Consider the following 12155-nt stretch of genomic DNA (forward strand, 5'->3'; position numbering starts at 1 on the left):
CCAAGCAGTCTGTTATGTGTTGTGCTGGTCTGTCATATGTTCACTTTTTAAATAGAGGGCCCCCATTTTGACAACCTGATTTAGAGGTCTTGAATAGGTAGTTTTGGAAAAAGGGAGAGAAAAAACCTGGACAGGCCTTGAAAAAGTAAACGTTTCCCTCCAACTGTCACTGAAATCCCCCTCTAATCAGAACAGAGGGGGGGGGCGAGGAATGTGTTTCAAGTCGCTGGGTCCAGCTGATTAAATCACCAGTTCGGGGGACCTGCGTTTCGACATGAGACCAGACCACTGACAGCTGTGTGTCTTGACGTGTCATCGAGGATGTCACAGTTTGTCGCGCAGCAGAAGAAACTGCTTTGCCACCACTCATTAGTAGAAAAGCTGCTGATGTGTGGGTTATGCTGGGGTAGGGGCTAGTGGCCTGACAGGCTGTAATCTTTTCAAGGGTGTGTCTGTTTCTATGTGCAGAGAGACCTAGGAGTTTTACTGTCAGGGTGCTTTTTTCCTGGTTGGTGTCATCATGGAAACAAAAGAGTTTATGTTGGAAATGTTTTGTCATGTAAACAGAGCTCATTTCATGTGCTCAGTTCATGTATTGATCAAATTTGCGTGTACTTCCCCAGTTCCCTTTTAACTCCAGGGGACATTTCCCAATTAGCAGGCACTTGGCACTTCTCCGCAGATTCTGCCACTTCCTGAAATGGGTGTGTTTGAAACCGCCAAGCGTTTCACCGAGTGAAAATTCCATCGGTGGTGAAGATGAATTGACGAATCAAAGGCAGCCAGTCAGTCAGTCCATCTCGCTGTAGAGGGAGGTCAGTGGAGGCGGTGGGTTGGCGTGGGCTGGACTAGATAAAGGATAGGGGCTGGGAGGGGAAGACTCTCTTGCCTTATGAGTGCACCACGAGCCGAAGCACATGGCTGGTCAGTAATGTGGAACACATGTGTAACGTGCCTGAACGAAGATGGAGAGAGTCTATCCGTGTGGAGGAGAGATAGAGGAGAGGAATGGAGCACTCAGGGTAGTAGGTCCAGCCAGCTAGCCAGTGAGCGCTTGGAGCTTCGGGCTGACCAGACTCATTTCCTCCCCAGTCTCTGCCCATCGCAGGGCCCTGCTCCTGATGGAGTCGTCTGGAGATCCAGATCCAGTGTCTTTAGAAGGCCTCAGTTTGAGGACTTTGTCGAGTGTCACAGACACTACTTTGTGTGCTGATCCTACACAGAGTTCATATAAGTTCTGCTTAATTGAGCGAGGTGTTTTTTCCATCACCATTGGCAGAGACTGTATTTCCCATCATTACAGTATAAATAGCAGCATTGGTAAGCGCTGGATGTATTTGTTGTATTGCGGAGATGCGGGAAATTGTTGATTGGCCCTAGTGTCAATGACAGGAAGTAATCAGTATATGTTCTGCATCTCTCAGGGTGAATGATTTGTACACTGATGCTGCACTAGTTTTGGGACTTTGTGAGTTCCAATTGTTTATGTCTCAAGATACTGTATACTTTACAGCTTTGCGACAGAGACTGTAGCGACTTTAAACCAGTCAGAAAAAATGTCCTTTTAACTAATACATCACCCCGTTTATGCAAACTGTGGTCCCAACTTTACCATGTGATGATATTTATAGATGATCAAAGTAGCACAGAAACAGCGTGTTGTTGATTGCTGGCACAATGTACAGTTCATCTTAAGTAGCAGTAAACATACAGAGTGGTGAATGTGCAATGAAGTCTTTGCAATTAATTCCCCTTGTGATGCAACAAATGGAAATTAAATGAAAGGCAAATGTCTGTTGGCATCAACAAACCATGAATCAAATCAGTGCAATTATATAATGCAAAAGCCTTTGGCTATGCTGTGTTTACACAAAATAAATAGGGATAATGGTGGGATCTTTTATTGTTGAAATTATCCTTCTGTTTGTCTGATGCTGCTGTTGCTTGAATCCTGTTGCTTCTATGTGAAAAGCAAGTGATTGTAGGCGGTTATAATGTAACTCAACCCTAAACAGTGGAGGGAATAGTAAATGACTGCGATTTCAGAGCTCTGAGCGAGCCATGTTTTGCTAAATTTAGGTCGGCTTGCAGCCGGATGAGACGAACTGTTTGTGCTTGTGTGTCAGAATGGCCTTTCTCGCATGTCTGTGACAGATTGAGGATGATGTAGCTCTCTGTTTTTTTAGACTCTCCTAACGCTAACCCTGAGGAAAAAGTGGTGAAGACGCATCCCAGCTCCACCCAGACATAGATCTTGTGTTCCATCGGTGGGACTTTTCTCTTGCTTCTGTCATTTCTTTCTTTGCACTATGTCAAATTCACTTCAGACAACACCCGCTAGTCAGACAATGATTCATGATTGCCTTCTGATTGCCTGTTATTGGTGGTTGGCTCCTCTTGTTTCACTAAAGCAATATTTCCCATCCAATTTAGTCATTCTTATGTAGAACGGATAGAAGTTTGACAACTTCTCTAAGGAATCTCTTTAAATGCAGATATGTGTTGATATTTAAGTCCCATTCATTCTTTTTTATAACAATGTCACCATTGACTAAATAGCTTTGACATGATATTCACTAGGCAACTCCCCCATGCTGCTGCTTCTACTGACTTTGACAGGCTTTTTTACCGAGTTGCAGTTTTGCTCAACATCACAGCAGTGGTTCCAATAACATTTGTGTAGCATTAGCCATGGGTGTCTGACACTGTGATATTAGGCCTTGGAAAGTACTAACTTGTTTTAATGACAGAAAAAAAAACCTGCTGAAAGCTAACATTGATTCATAGTGATGCCCACCCCTTGTCTTCAAGAGGTTGCTTTGCGGATAGATTCAATAACCAGATGTCAAAAACAAAAATATTGAACCAAATCATTCCACAGAAACAAACCGTGATGGATGAAGGTATACCCTTTCAAAACATATGCCCCACATTCCTTTATGTACCCTCACCTAGTGTTAAATAAAGAAATATTGACAGTGGTCCTTTGATGGGAAAGACTGTAAGATGTGGGCCACACAAGTGTGCCTCTGAGGGATCGAAATCCTCCCAGTGTTCACTTTTCATCTAGAAAGTTCCTTTTTCCTATTAAAGGCTCTTAAGTGCTTTAGGGTTGAAGTCTTTAGCTCTAAAGTCTGGACAGTAATAATGAAGTGGGTTACAGGGAGATCCCATGCATCCAATCCTTTGCTATATTAGTGTGGAGGCCACAGAGTACTTTGCCAGGGGTATCGTGGCATATTAGTTGTATGGTGTAGGTTAAAATAGTCATTTGGGTCATGGTCAAGGATGGGATTTGATTGTTTAAAATGACCATGACTACAGACTACTTTTGGACAGTGTGTTCCTGACCCTAGCACAGATGCATAGCATGATGAAACCTGAAATTGGCTTTAGGCCTACTGTGCCACACATTTCTCTTGTTGCATAGCCTACCTCAGAGCTGCTCTGAAAGATCTCCTCCTGGTTGTTCTTACTGTATGAATGAACAGACATAGATGGCTGGATTTGCCAAATGGATGCATAACCCCCAAGCAGAGCCTATATTTAGCATTGTGCTCTTCCATCATTTCTAGGCTACTATTCTGCCACTCTCACTACATCTTTGTCAATACTGTTAGCCTAACCACAGACCCAACTCGCTCTCCACTAATCCGCTCTAATCTTTAGCCGCCGTCTCTTCCATCTTCTGAAGGGCTCACATCCTGTCTTGACCGTCACATTGACGCGCACCACCAAACGTGGGGTCTCTGCGTGTCTTCTGTAAATGTTTATACCCAAGTTTTAAAAGCGACCGCGGAGAGCGACACAGACGGCGCTGCACGGCTGTGCCTCTCTGCAGCTGTATTTACCGTTTTGCTTAGCAATTTACAACAGTCGCCGCAGATGTGCACGTTTTCGGCGAGGCTAGCTTTTTACGAGGGTTTACTCGCTGAGACCACAGGGATGATCCGCTCAAGGAGCTGAGGCACGGTTCAGTTAGGATGAGAGAGGGGGGGGGGGGGGGATTCCACTGTACAAGCAAAGAGCCAGTCCAAAGGGGGGTATCCTAGGGTCCTAGGAATGGCGGGAATGATTTCTTAACTGCGAGCAATAATGCTCGTCACCACACTAAATCCGACTGCTTACATGCTTATTTGGAGTTTCATGATGTGTTTGTGGTGCTTTCCCCCGGCTGCAGCCAGAGGCTTTTAAGTCAAATATTTATTCGCTCAAGTGGATACTCGGTGTTTGAAGGTCTCCTTTTGAGCGAGACGTTCATCTGAATGAGGTGTTTTGCTTCAAAATTGACTTCACATGCTGACTTTTCTGTTTTGTTTTTGTTGCTAAGTTATAAAAAATTGGCTTTTAAATTCTGATTTTGGAGTCGGCATAACTCTCGTCTAGTCAGAATTTATTTGGTCTGGCTAGAACACAAAACAATCACTCGTAGGGCAATCTTTCAATTGTAATCGATCCATATTGGAAATTGTTCACCTCATTCTCGCACTTTCAGACACTTCTTTGGATGCCAAAATATGATATTTTCCTCTGTCTTCATGAACTTTATGTGATATAAAAGGGGTCACCATGTTCTCACATAATGCTTCTTATTCTCAGACAAAATGATAGGTCCTTAATCAATCATTTCTAATTCTTGTGTTAGACATTATGAATACTCACTCAAAGTGTAAAAGTTGAACTCCAGTGTCCAGTAAAGCCACCCACTTACCTACGGCTTCTGATTCTGTTGCCCTACAGACTACCGTACAGGGCCCTGCTTTACCCAGGTCAACAACCAGATGTGCCAGGGCCAGGTGAGTGGTATCGTCTGCACCAAGACGTTGTGCTGTGCCACCGTGGGCCGAGCCTGGGGCCACCCCTGTGAGATGTGCCCAGCCCAGCCCCAGCCCTGCCGCCGTGGCTTCATTCCCAACATCCGCACCGGGGCATGCCAGGGTACGTGCCACCAACCATATCTCTCCCATATGTTGGAACAACACATGCTGATAATGTAAAATAACTTCTTCTTGTTGCAATGTTTGCACTAATCCTTCAAGAATGAAATTAGTCCCTCAAACCATTTTTATGTAAATGTTATGTAGCTCTTACTCAAAAGCAATATCATCACCTACTATCACCCTGATAGTTTCTATAAGCATAACATAATAATGTAGTACAATGCATTTGTAATACTCCACTGTTACAAACTGTAGTCTTTGGCTTCCATGCTTTTCACCGAGGAGCCCAGGTCAGCTGACCTTTCACTATGTTCGATAAGCCAAACTTTAACAGGGATAGATTCTAATTGGAAAGATTACTTGAATTCATGCAGTTGTTTCCAACTTTCCAAAATACATCACTTTGACAAAACCTTATCCAACCTAGGTAGACTCTTAGTCAAATATGCATCATAAATGATGTCCAAAACAGTCATTCCTGGTGAACTTTCCAATTGCAATGTTGTGTTTCGTTCCAAACAGCAGCCCTTATACCTAGCTCCAATGTATAAGTATAATAAGTTAGCAAGGCATGTTGAATAACATTCATTGAATAAAATCACATTGATATCTTTATATTTTTTGCACAGCAGTTTTATGCAAATTGAAGAAACACACACTCTGTGGCAATGCCTTATCCCTCACTTGCTGGATTTTCTATGCGGTGATTAATGGCCATTGCACATTGGTGCACTTCGCTTTCAACATTTGATTACTCAGATTCCATTGTTTTCAATACAATCCTGTACACCACCGAAAGTGTCTCATGTCACACTCAGGTTTGCACTTATATGCGGTGCGCTTATGAGCCACAGCAGTGCATCGTCCATCCAGATACTTGTGGATACTTCAGTAGCCGCGTTTGTCCCCTCGCGACCCTGCGGCGTTTGCTCTCATCCCGTATGCATTCCCCACGCTGGAGCCAGAGGGACAGGAAGTAAGCGAGGGGAGATTCAAAGAGGGCGGGCATAATAATACAGCCGCTCAGCTCCCCGAGTCGGGTCGAGCCCCAGCTCCAGACAAAAGGGGAAGTGGAGCAGACATCCGTCCCGGTGCCATCAAGAACGTCTCAGAATCAGAGATCAGAGCAGCGAGCCGAGAAACTGGGCAGGAAGACGTGAGGCGGCCATTAGGACCTGGCGGGCGGGTGGGCGTGTGGGCGGGCGGGCAGCACGCAGCGTGCTCCCCTTTCCTGTGAAGGGAGATGTGGAATTTGTGTTTAATACACCAGTGGTGTGTATGTGTGGGCCAGTGCCCGGCATATGGGCTGGCCGAGGAAACCTGAAGTGTGTCTGGGCTGTCAAGGCCTCTCATGGCAGAGTCTTCATGACGTGCCCGACTGCTGAGATGCCAAGGAGAAGAGGAGGAGGAAGAGGAAAGGGGGCTGATTTTATTGGAGCTTCTAGGACATGCAGTACGATGATGGGATTGGACGCTGTCAGATTTAACCAGTCATTTGTTTTGCATCATAGCAACACTGTTGTGTGGAAGACAAAAAAAATCACAAAAGACTAAACATTAAGACTAAAACATTAAGACCGGTGGAATGCAAATATTTCATAACAACATCACCAACACAATCACATACAAGGAAGCAAGGACAAACAAGAGATTAAGAAGGAGTATAAAGGGGAAAACAAGATTAAATCTATGGGGTCGTTGTCTGTCTAACAGTTCCCACTCAGTCACCAATCAGAGCTGGCCTCCCCCCTCTGTCACAGACAGAGCAGATGCTTGAGAATGGTATGACTGATTTCCCCCACATTCCCCTTTGATCTTTCATCACTGACATGGTAGTGTGTGTGTGTGTGTGTGTGTGTGTGTGTGTGTGAGAGAGATGGGTGGTTGGCCTTTCTTGGCTGGGGGGACAGCTTTGTCTTGACTGATAAGGACTTTGTGAGCAGTCCATATTTTCTTGTCTTGGTATAAGCCTTATAACTTTCTCTAAGGTTGTTATTTGGGACTGTGTGCTTGTTGTATTTGTATATTTCAGTGCTGGTGATAATGTTGCCCCTGAGACTGTTTCTCTTACTTTTCACTATCAAACTGGGAGAATAGAATGATTCCATTTCCTGCAACTTAAGTGTTTCCCTAACTTTATTCAACAAGAAATTCATTCAGAACTTCACCCTAATCTATAGCAATCTGTTGACAGGATTAAATGACATGTTACCATATAGAGTTCTCGCAATTTCACACTGCCACACTGACCTGGTTTCAATTATTCTGGACGGCAAACACAAATATAATTGTTGTTGTTGGACGCCCTTCTGTGCAGGCGCGTCACCATCACAGACAAACGGCATTTTGTTTGTGGCCTAATTAAGCCCCTGAAAAGCACATCACATCAAACCACTCCTCAGCGAACAAGCTGTGATGCCCTTGGGATGAGAAAACGACAAACACTGAGGCGCTTTCCAGCCGAGCAAAACGCCCCAATCAGTTCAAGACGGCGTCGATTTCTTTTCCCCAATTCTTTATCTTCTCTATGGAGTGTGTTACTGGAAACATTGACGGACTGTAAAGAAGGGACTCTCCCTCCTTTTTCTCCCTGTTCTCTGTTCCCTATTTCCTATCTGTCTCTCTTTCTGTCTCTCTCTCACTCACTCACACACAAATCACACACACACACACACACACACGCATCATCACACATCACACAGGCACGCACACGCATACATGTGCATGCACTACTTCTGGCTCTTAACACACTGTTTTTTTTTTCTCATACTGCTTCCTCCTTCCCTCACTCTCTCTTTTTCCCCCTTTCGATCTCTCTCTCTACTGCCTCTCCAGTCCCCTCACTGCCAGTGAGAAAGAGACTGACCAGATCTCTGATACCCCCCATACAGTCCAGCTGGCAGTCCCTCCAGTGGAGAGAGTAGATGGCGGCTACACAGCGCTGCCGTCAGCATGCTGGAGCAATTTATCAAAGCTCAAACTTGTCTGGAAAGCCACTTTTTTTTTAATCCGCTGCCAGGCCTTATCACCGAAAAAACTGGCACCATTTCACCATCTGGAATAACTTTGGGGTAATCTTTAGCATATTGGTGAGGGTTGACAAACAACACACAACACAGGCTGGGGATCTGACGAGCTTTATTTACCTCTTAATTAGTGCTCAGGTGTAGCCATTCGGGCACGTTTCCTGCCTGAGTGAAATCACCGTTTGGCCAGACACACAGGATGTGACCAACCTCATTTTTTCTTTTTCATCAGGAAAAAGAATAATTAGGTACACAATTAAACGTCTTAATTTTTATTTTTGGAAGTTGAAGAGAAGTATGAATGTAGTCTTCTGTTGTGGTTGTGGCTGACCAGCTTTTTAGAGAATGAATGTCTTGTAATCGTGTGTATGAACCATAGATAGGCGTATTCCAATGTTCACTTCTGCCAAATTGAAGTCTTGCCATTGAGAACTCAACTGACCCCGTTTCTGCTATTTTGGTACAATAAATGAGTAGGGTCTTTGGTCAGAGCCAGGCTGCTGATGTAATGTTAGTATGTATAATAGTGATATTTTTCACTGCTGTCTAATTCAAAATGTGTGATTATTTAGTGCTAATGAGAGTACCCGTTGATAGGAATATACTAGAAGCCCCCATAAGTCACAGTTATCAGACGTAGTTAGACAGTGAGAACTGACTCCATGTTTAATTTCATGATATAAAGGAATGAGAGGTAGTGAGGAAAGAGAATGACTTTTCTCATACCAGTACAATATAATAGAGGTCGAGAGTGGAGAGGGAAAACCCTTTAATTTCAGAAAGAGGGACAGTCAGTGAGTTTATGACTTATTATAAAATGAGAAGATTTTGAAGTATGTTAAAGTTGCTTAAATTAAAAAATAAATCACAATATGTCAGAACCACACAAATAGCCTGAATGTAGCACTGGAGCTCTGGGTGTTACATGCTGTGGTAATACCGCATTTTAGAAATTCCAAAAGAGAAAATTAAATCAAAAGAGCGAGAGAGAGAGAGAGAGGATGAGAGGGGCAGTCACATGAGGAATGGTGTAACCCTGTGTGCCTTTTGATTGTGCGTATGTGCGTGCATACCGGTATGTGTGTAGGTGCATACATGCGTGTGTCTGTCTGTGTGTGTGTTTGTGTGTGTGAGAGAGAGAGAGAGAGAGAGAGAGAGAGAGAGAGAGAGAGAATGGCATTGGGCGTCATGGTTGCCAGGTCTGTGGGGTGAAGCTGAGTAAGAGATAGCACTTACTTGTGCACCCCCCCCCCCCCCCCCCCCCCTCTCCTCCCCCTACTGAGGTCTGTCCTGTTAGCGTTAGTGCTGCTCCTGTGCTGTGTTCCAGTGCATGTGGACGTCCATGAAATCTAAATATTTTCATCCACAAATAACCGGGATGGAAAACTAGAGACCTTCTTTGTTTTACTTTCAGGGAAGCTCAGATTCACATGCATTAAGCATGCCTTTCAATTTAACACACATTTTTTTCTCTCTCTCTCTCTCTTTCTCTCTCTCTCTCACACACACACATACACGCACAAACACATGCACACACACACACGCACAAACACATGCACACTCACACACACCAACACATGCACACACACACACACACACACACACACACACACTTCCCCAACCCACTCCTTCTCTCTTTCTTGTTTCTTCTCTCTTTCTCTCCCTTCTCCCTTTCTCTCCTTGGCTCTGTTTCTCCACCCTCCTACAGTCGGTCACACAAGGGGCCCTTCATTCCTCCGGGGTGTGGGCTGAGGGAGGATATATTAAAGCCCCTGTGAATGCTGCTTCTGTCCCCCGTCATATTGTCACTGTGGAGTGCCGGCTCCCTCTTTAAGTGGTGTCGGCCAAAAAATGCCTTCTTCAGGAGAGGAGGGAAAAGCCATGGCATGGCCCCTGTCCACAGGGACACAGGAAGTCACGCAGCCCACTGGATCACACTCCACACACACAAAAACACACACACACACACACACACACACACACACACACACACACACACACAATGCCACCACAGAGAAAGACAACCGAGAACTTGAGATCCAGCCATGTATAATGGCGTTTATTAGCAAGCCACATAAAAGCAAGGGGTGTGATAACAGAACGGCGTTACTGCTGGATTGGTTGAACATCGAGGTCCAGGTGTTTGTGTGAAACAAAGCAGTGATTTGCTGGTTATGAGTGAACTGCCTCTGTTAAATTTAGCAGCTCTCAACTCTTGTTTTATGTGCTTGGCAGGCCCGGCGAAGGAGAAGTAGAATTTTCCTACGCAGAGGCTGTTAAAATCATGAGCGTAATAGCAAAACGTAAGAGGAAAGCAAAAGTTTTTGATGGTTTATTTTAAAAGGCAAAACAGGCTCATTTACACCCTACACTGAAGCAAATGTTGCAGTCACTGTAGCTTTCTTTGCCATCCGTGTCTGTATTTATGTCACTTGGCTGACCGCTGTTGTGACATTAATGCTGCTGGCGCTAGCTTCCAGATGTTGTTGTGATTGTTTATACGATCTTGTCTTTGTGTGCCCAGATGTTGACGAGTGCCAGGCCATTCCAGGGCTGTGCCAAGGAGGCAACTGCATTAACACCGTGGGCTCATACGAGTGCAAGTGCCCAGCTGGTCATCGTCAGAACGAAGCCAATCAGAAGTGTGAAGGTGAGTGATCCAGAAGTAATATTTCATGGTTACTTCAATGGCAGGCAGTTGTAGAGGTGTAAATTCACCTGGGACAGGTGTAGGCTTAATATAAACTCTAGTGAACATCTGGGTGATGTATCCATTTATATACAGCTATGGAAATATGAGGGTTACCAATATGAATATATGATAACAGTCAAGACAAGGTGTTTACTGGCATGGTTTAGAGCTGAGCACAGATGGTTATGGTAATGTGGTCATTTTCCATTTCTAGAACATCCCCTAACCAGATTGTTCATATAACAGTAATGAGCATGTTGATGGTGACATAATCAAGGTGCTATTGAGATCAAAGTAAACAAAGAATACCAGCCATGCAATGACAAGCTGTCATTTTAATGAGGTTTAAATCAGATTAAGTCCAAACAAACTGGTCACCATCTCCACGTTGCTAGGATATGGCTGATGTTACCTGTGGGGAATGCACTGCTAAATCTTTCGAGGGGTGAAGAAGGGCTTTGAATGAGTATGTTGGTTTCATACACACAGCTGTCTGCTGACAGATGGTGGGTGTTAGGACCTGCTTTTTGGACTGTTATTAAAGGCATGGGAAAAAGCACCTGAAACACACACACGCATGCACGCACGCACGCACGCACACACACACAGACAGATGCACGCACGCACGCAGACACACATACACACACAGACACACACACACACACACTTACACAAATATAATTTTATGGTAGAAGTGGAGCATAGAACAAAATCAAAACCACCGGTCCAATCAAGAAAACAAAACTGATCCTTGAAAACGGAATGAAACATTAAATGGAATTAGCCTACTTTGACTAATTATCAATTACCTGTCCCAGTGAAAAGCAGGTGAGTAGAGATCATCAAACTGATATTAAGACAGGTGGGAAATTTAATTTCTGCCAGAGCTAAATTCAGCTCATTTCACCCTGAGGCCCAGATATGACTAAACCATCAGCATCACTTGTTCTGTTCAGACACTGACACGTCAGTGGTCGAGTGAAACAGCTTAGCCACATTCCTCTTAGCAGCAGCCTGTCATTTCAAAATTTTCTCTCACGCCAAACAGACAGCCCCACACCCAGATTTACTGTTTGTCTTCGCCCAGGTCTGGAAAGCTCTGCACTGTCTAAAATAACCAGGTCTCACACCTCCTGAAGCAGTCTTCTTGAACACTTCTGTTTGCCTGGCTAATTTCTAACTGCCATAATACCCCCTGCTAGCGTTAGCATCCATTATTAAGTCTAGTGTTTCCTTTCACTGGAATTTCACCCCTCTTGCTTCAGGGGGGGTCAATTTGCCAGACCAGACCGCACAATCCACCTGAAAATTACGTAATTATAAACAATTATCCCAATGTCTTTACCTTGTGACTCAGTGGTTTGTCACATGCTAATTACAACCAAACTACCCAGTGTTTGGGCTGCTAGCGCTAATCAGGTGAGTAATCATAGGCCCCTAAGGCTATCCGTAGAGTGGCTTGTGGGCCAGTTGAGGGTGAAGTTAGGGTACATTGGT

At 44.4% G+C, this 12155-nt stretch overlaps 1 protein-coding gene across 1 annotated transcript in view; it reads left to right on the plus strand.

The window, feature by feature from the left end:
- LOC121680662 (fibrillin-2-like) overlaps window positions 1–12155 on the plus strand; it is an 86265-nt gene that overhangs the window by 5498 nt on the left and 68612 nt on the right. Inside the window, exons 6-7 of the mRNA XM_042060137.1 lie at window positions 4741–4938; window positions 10491–10616. Coding sequence (XP_041916071.1) covers window positions 4741–4938; window positions 10491–10616 — 324 coding nt within the window. The remainder of the gene's footprint in view (window positions 1–4740; window positions 4939–10490; window positions 10617–12155) is intronic.

This window comes from Alosa sapidissima, chromosome 13 (genome assembly GCF_018492685.1).
Source record: "Alosa sapidissima isolate fAloSap1 chromosome 13, fAloSap1.pri, whole genome shotgun sequence".
NCBI classification, from domain to species: Eukaryota; Metazoa; Chordata; class Actinopteri; order Clupeiformes; family Clupeidae; genus Alosa; species Alosa sapidissima.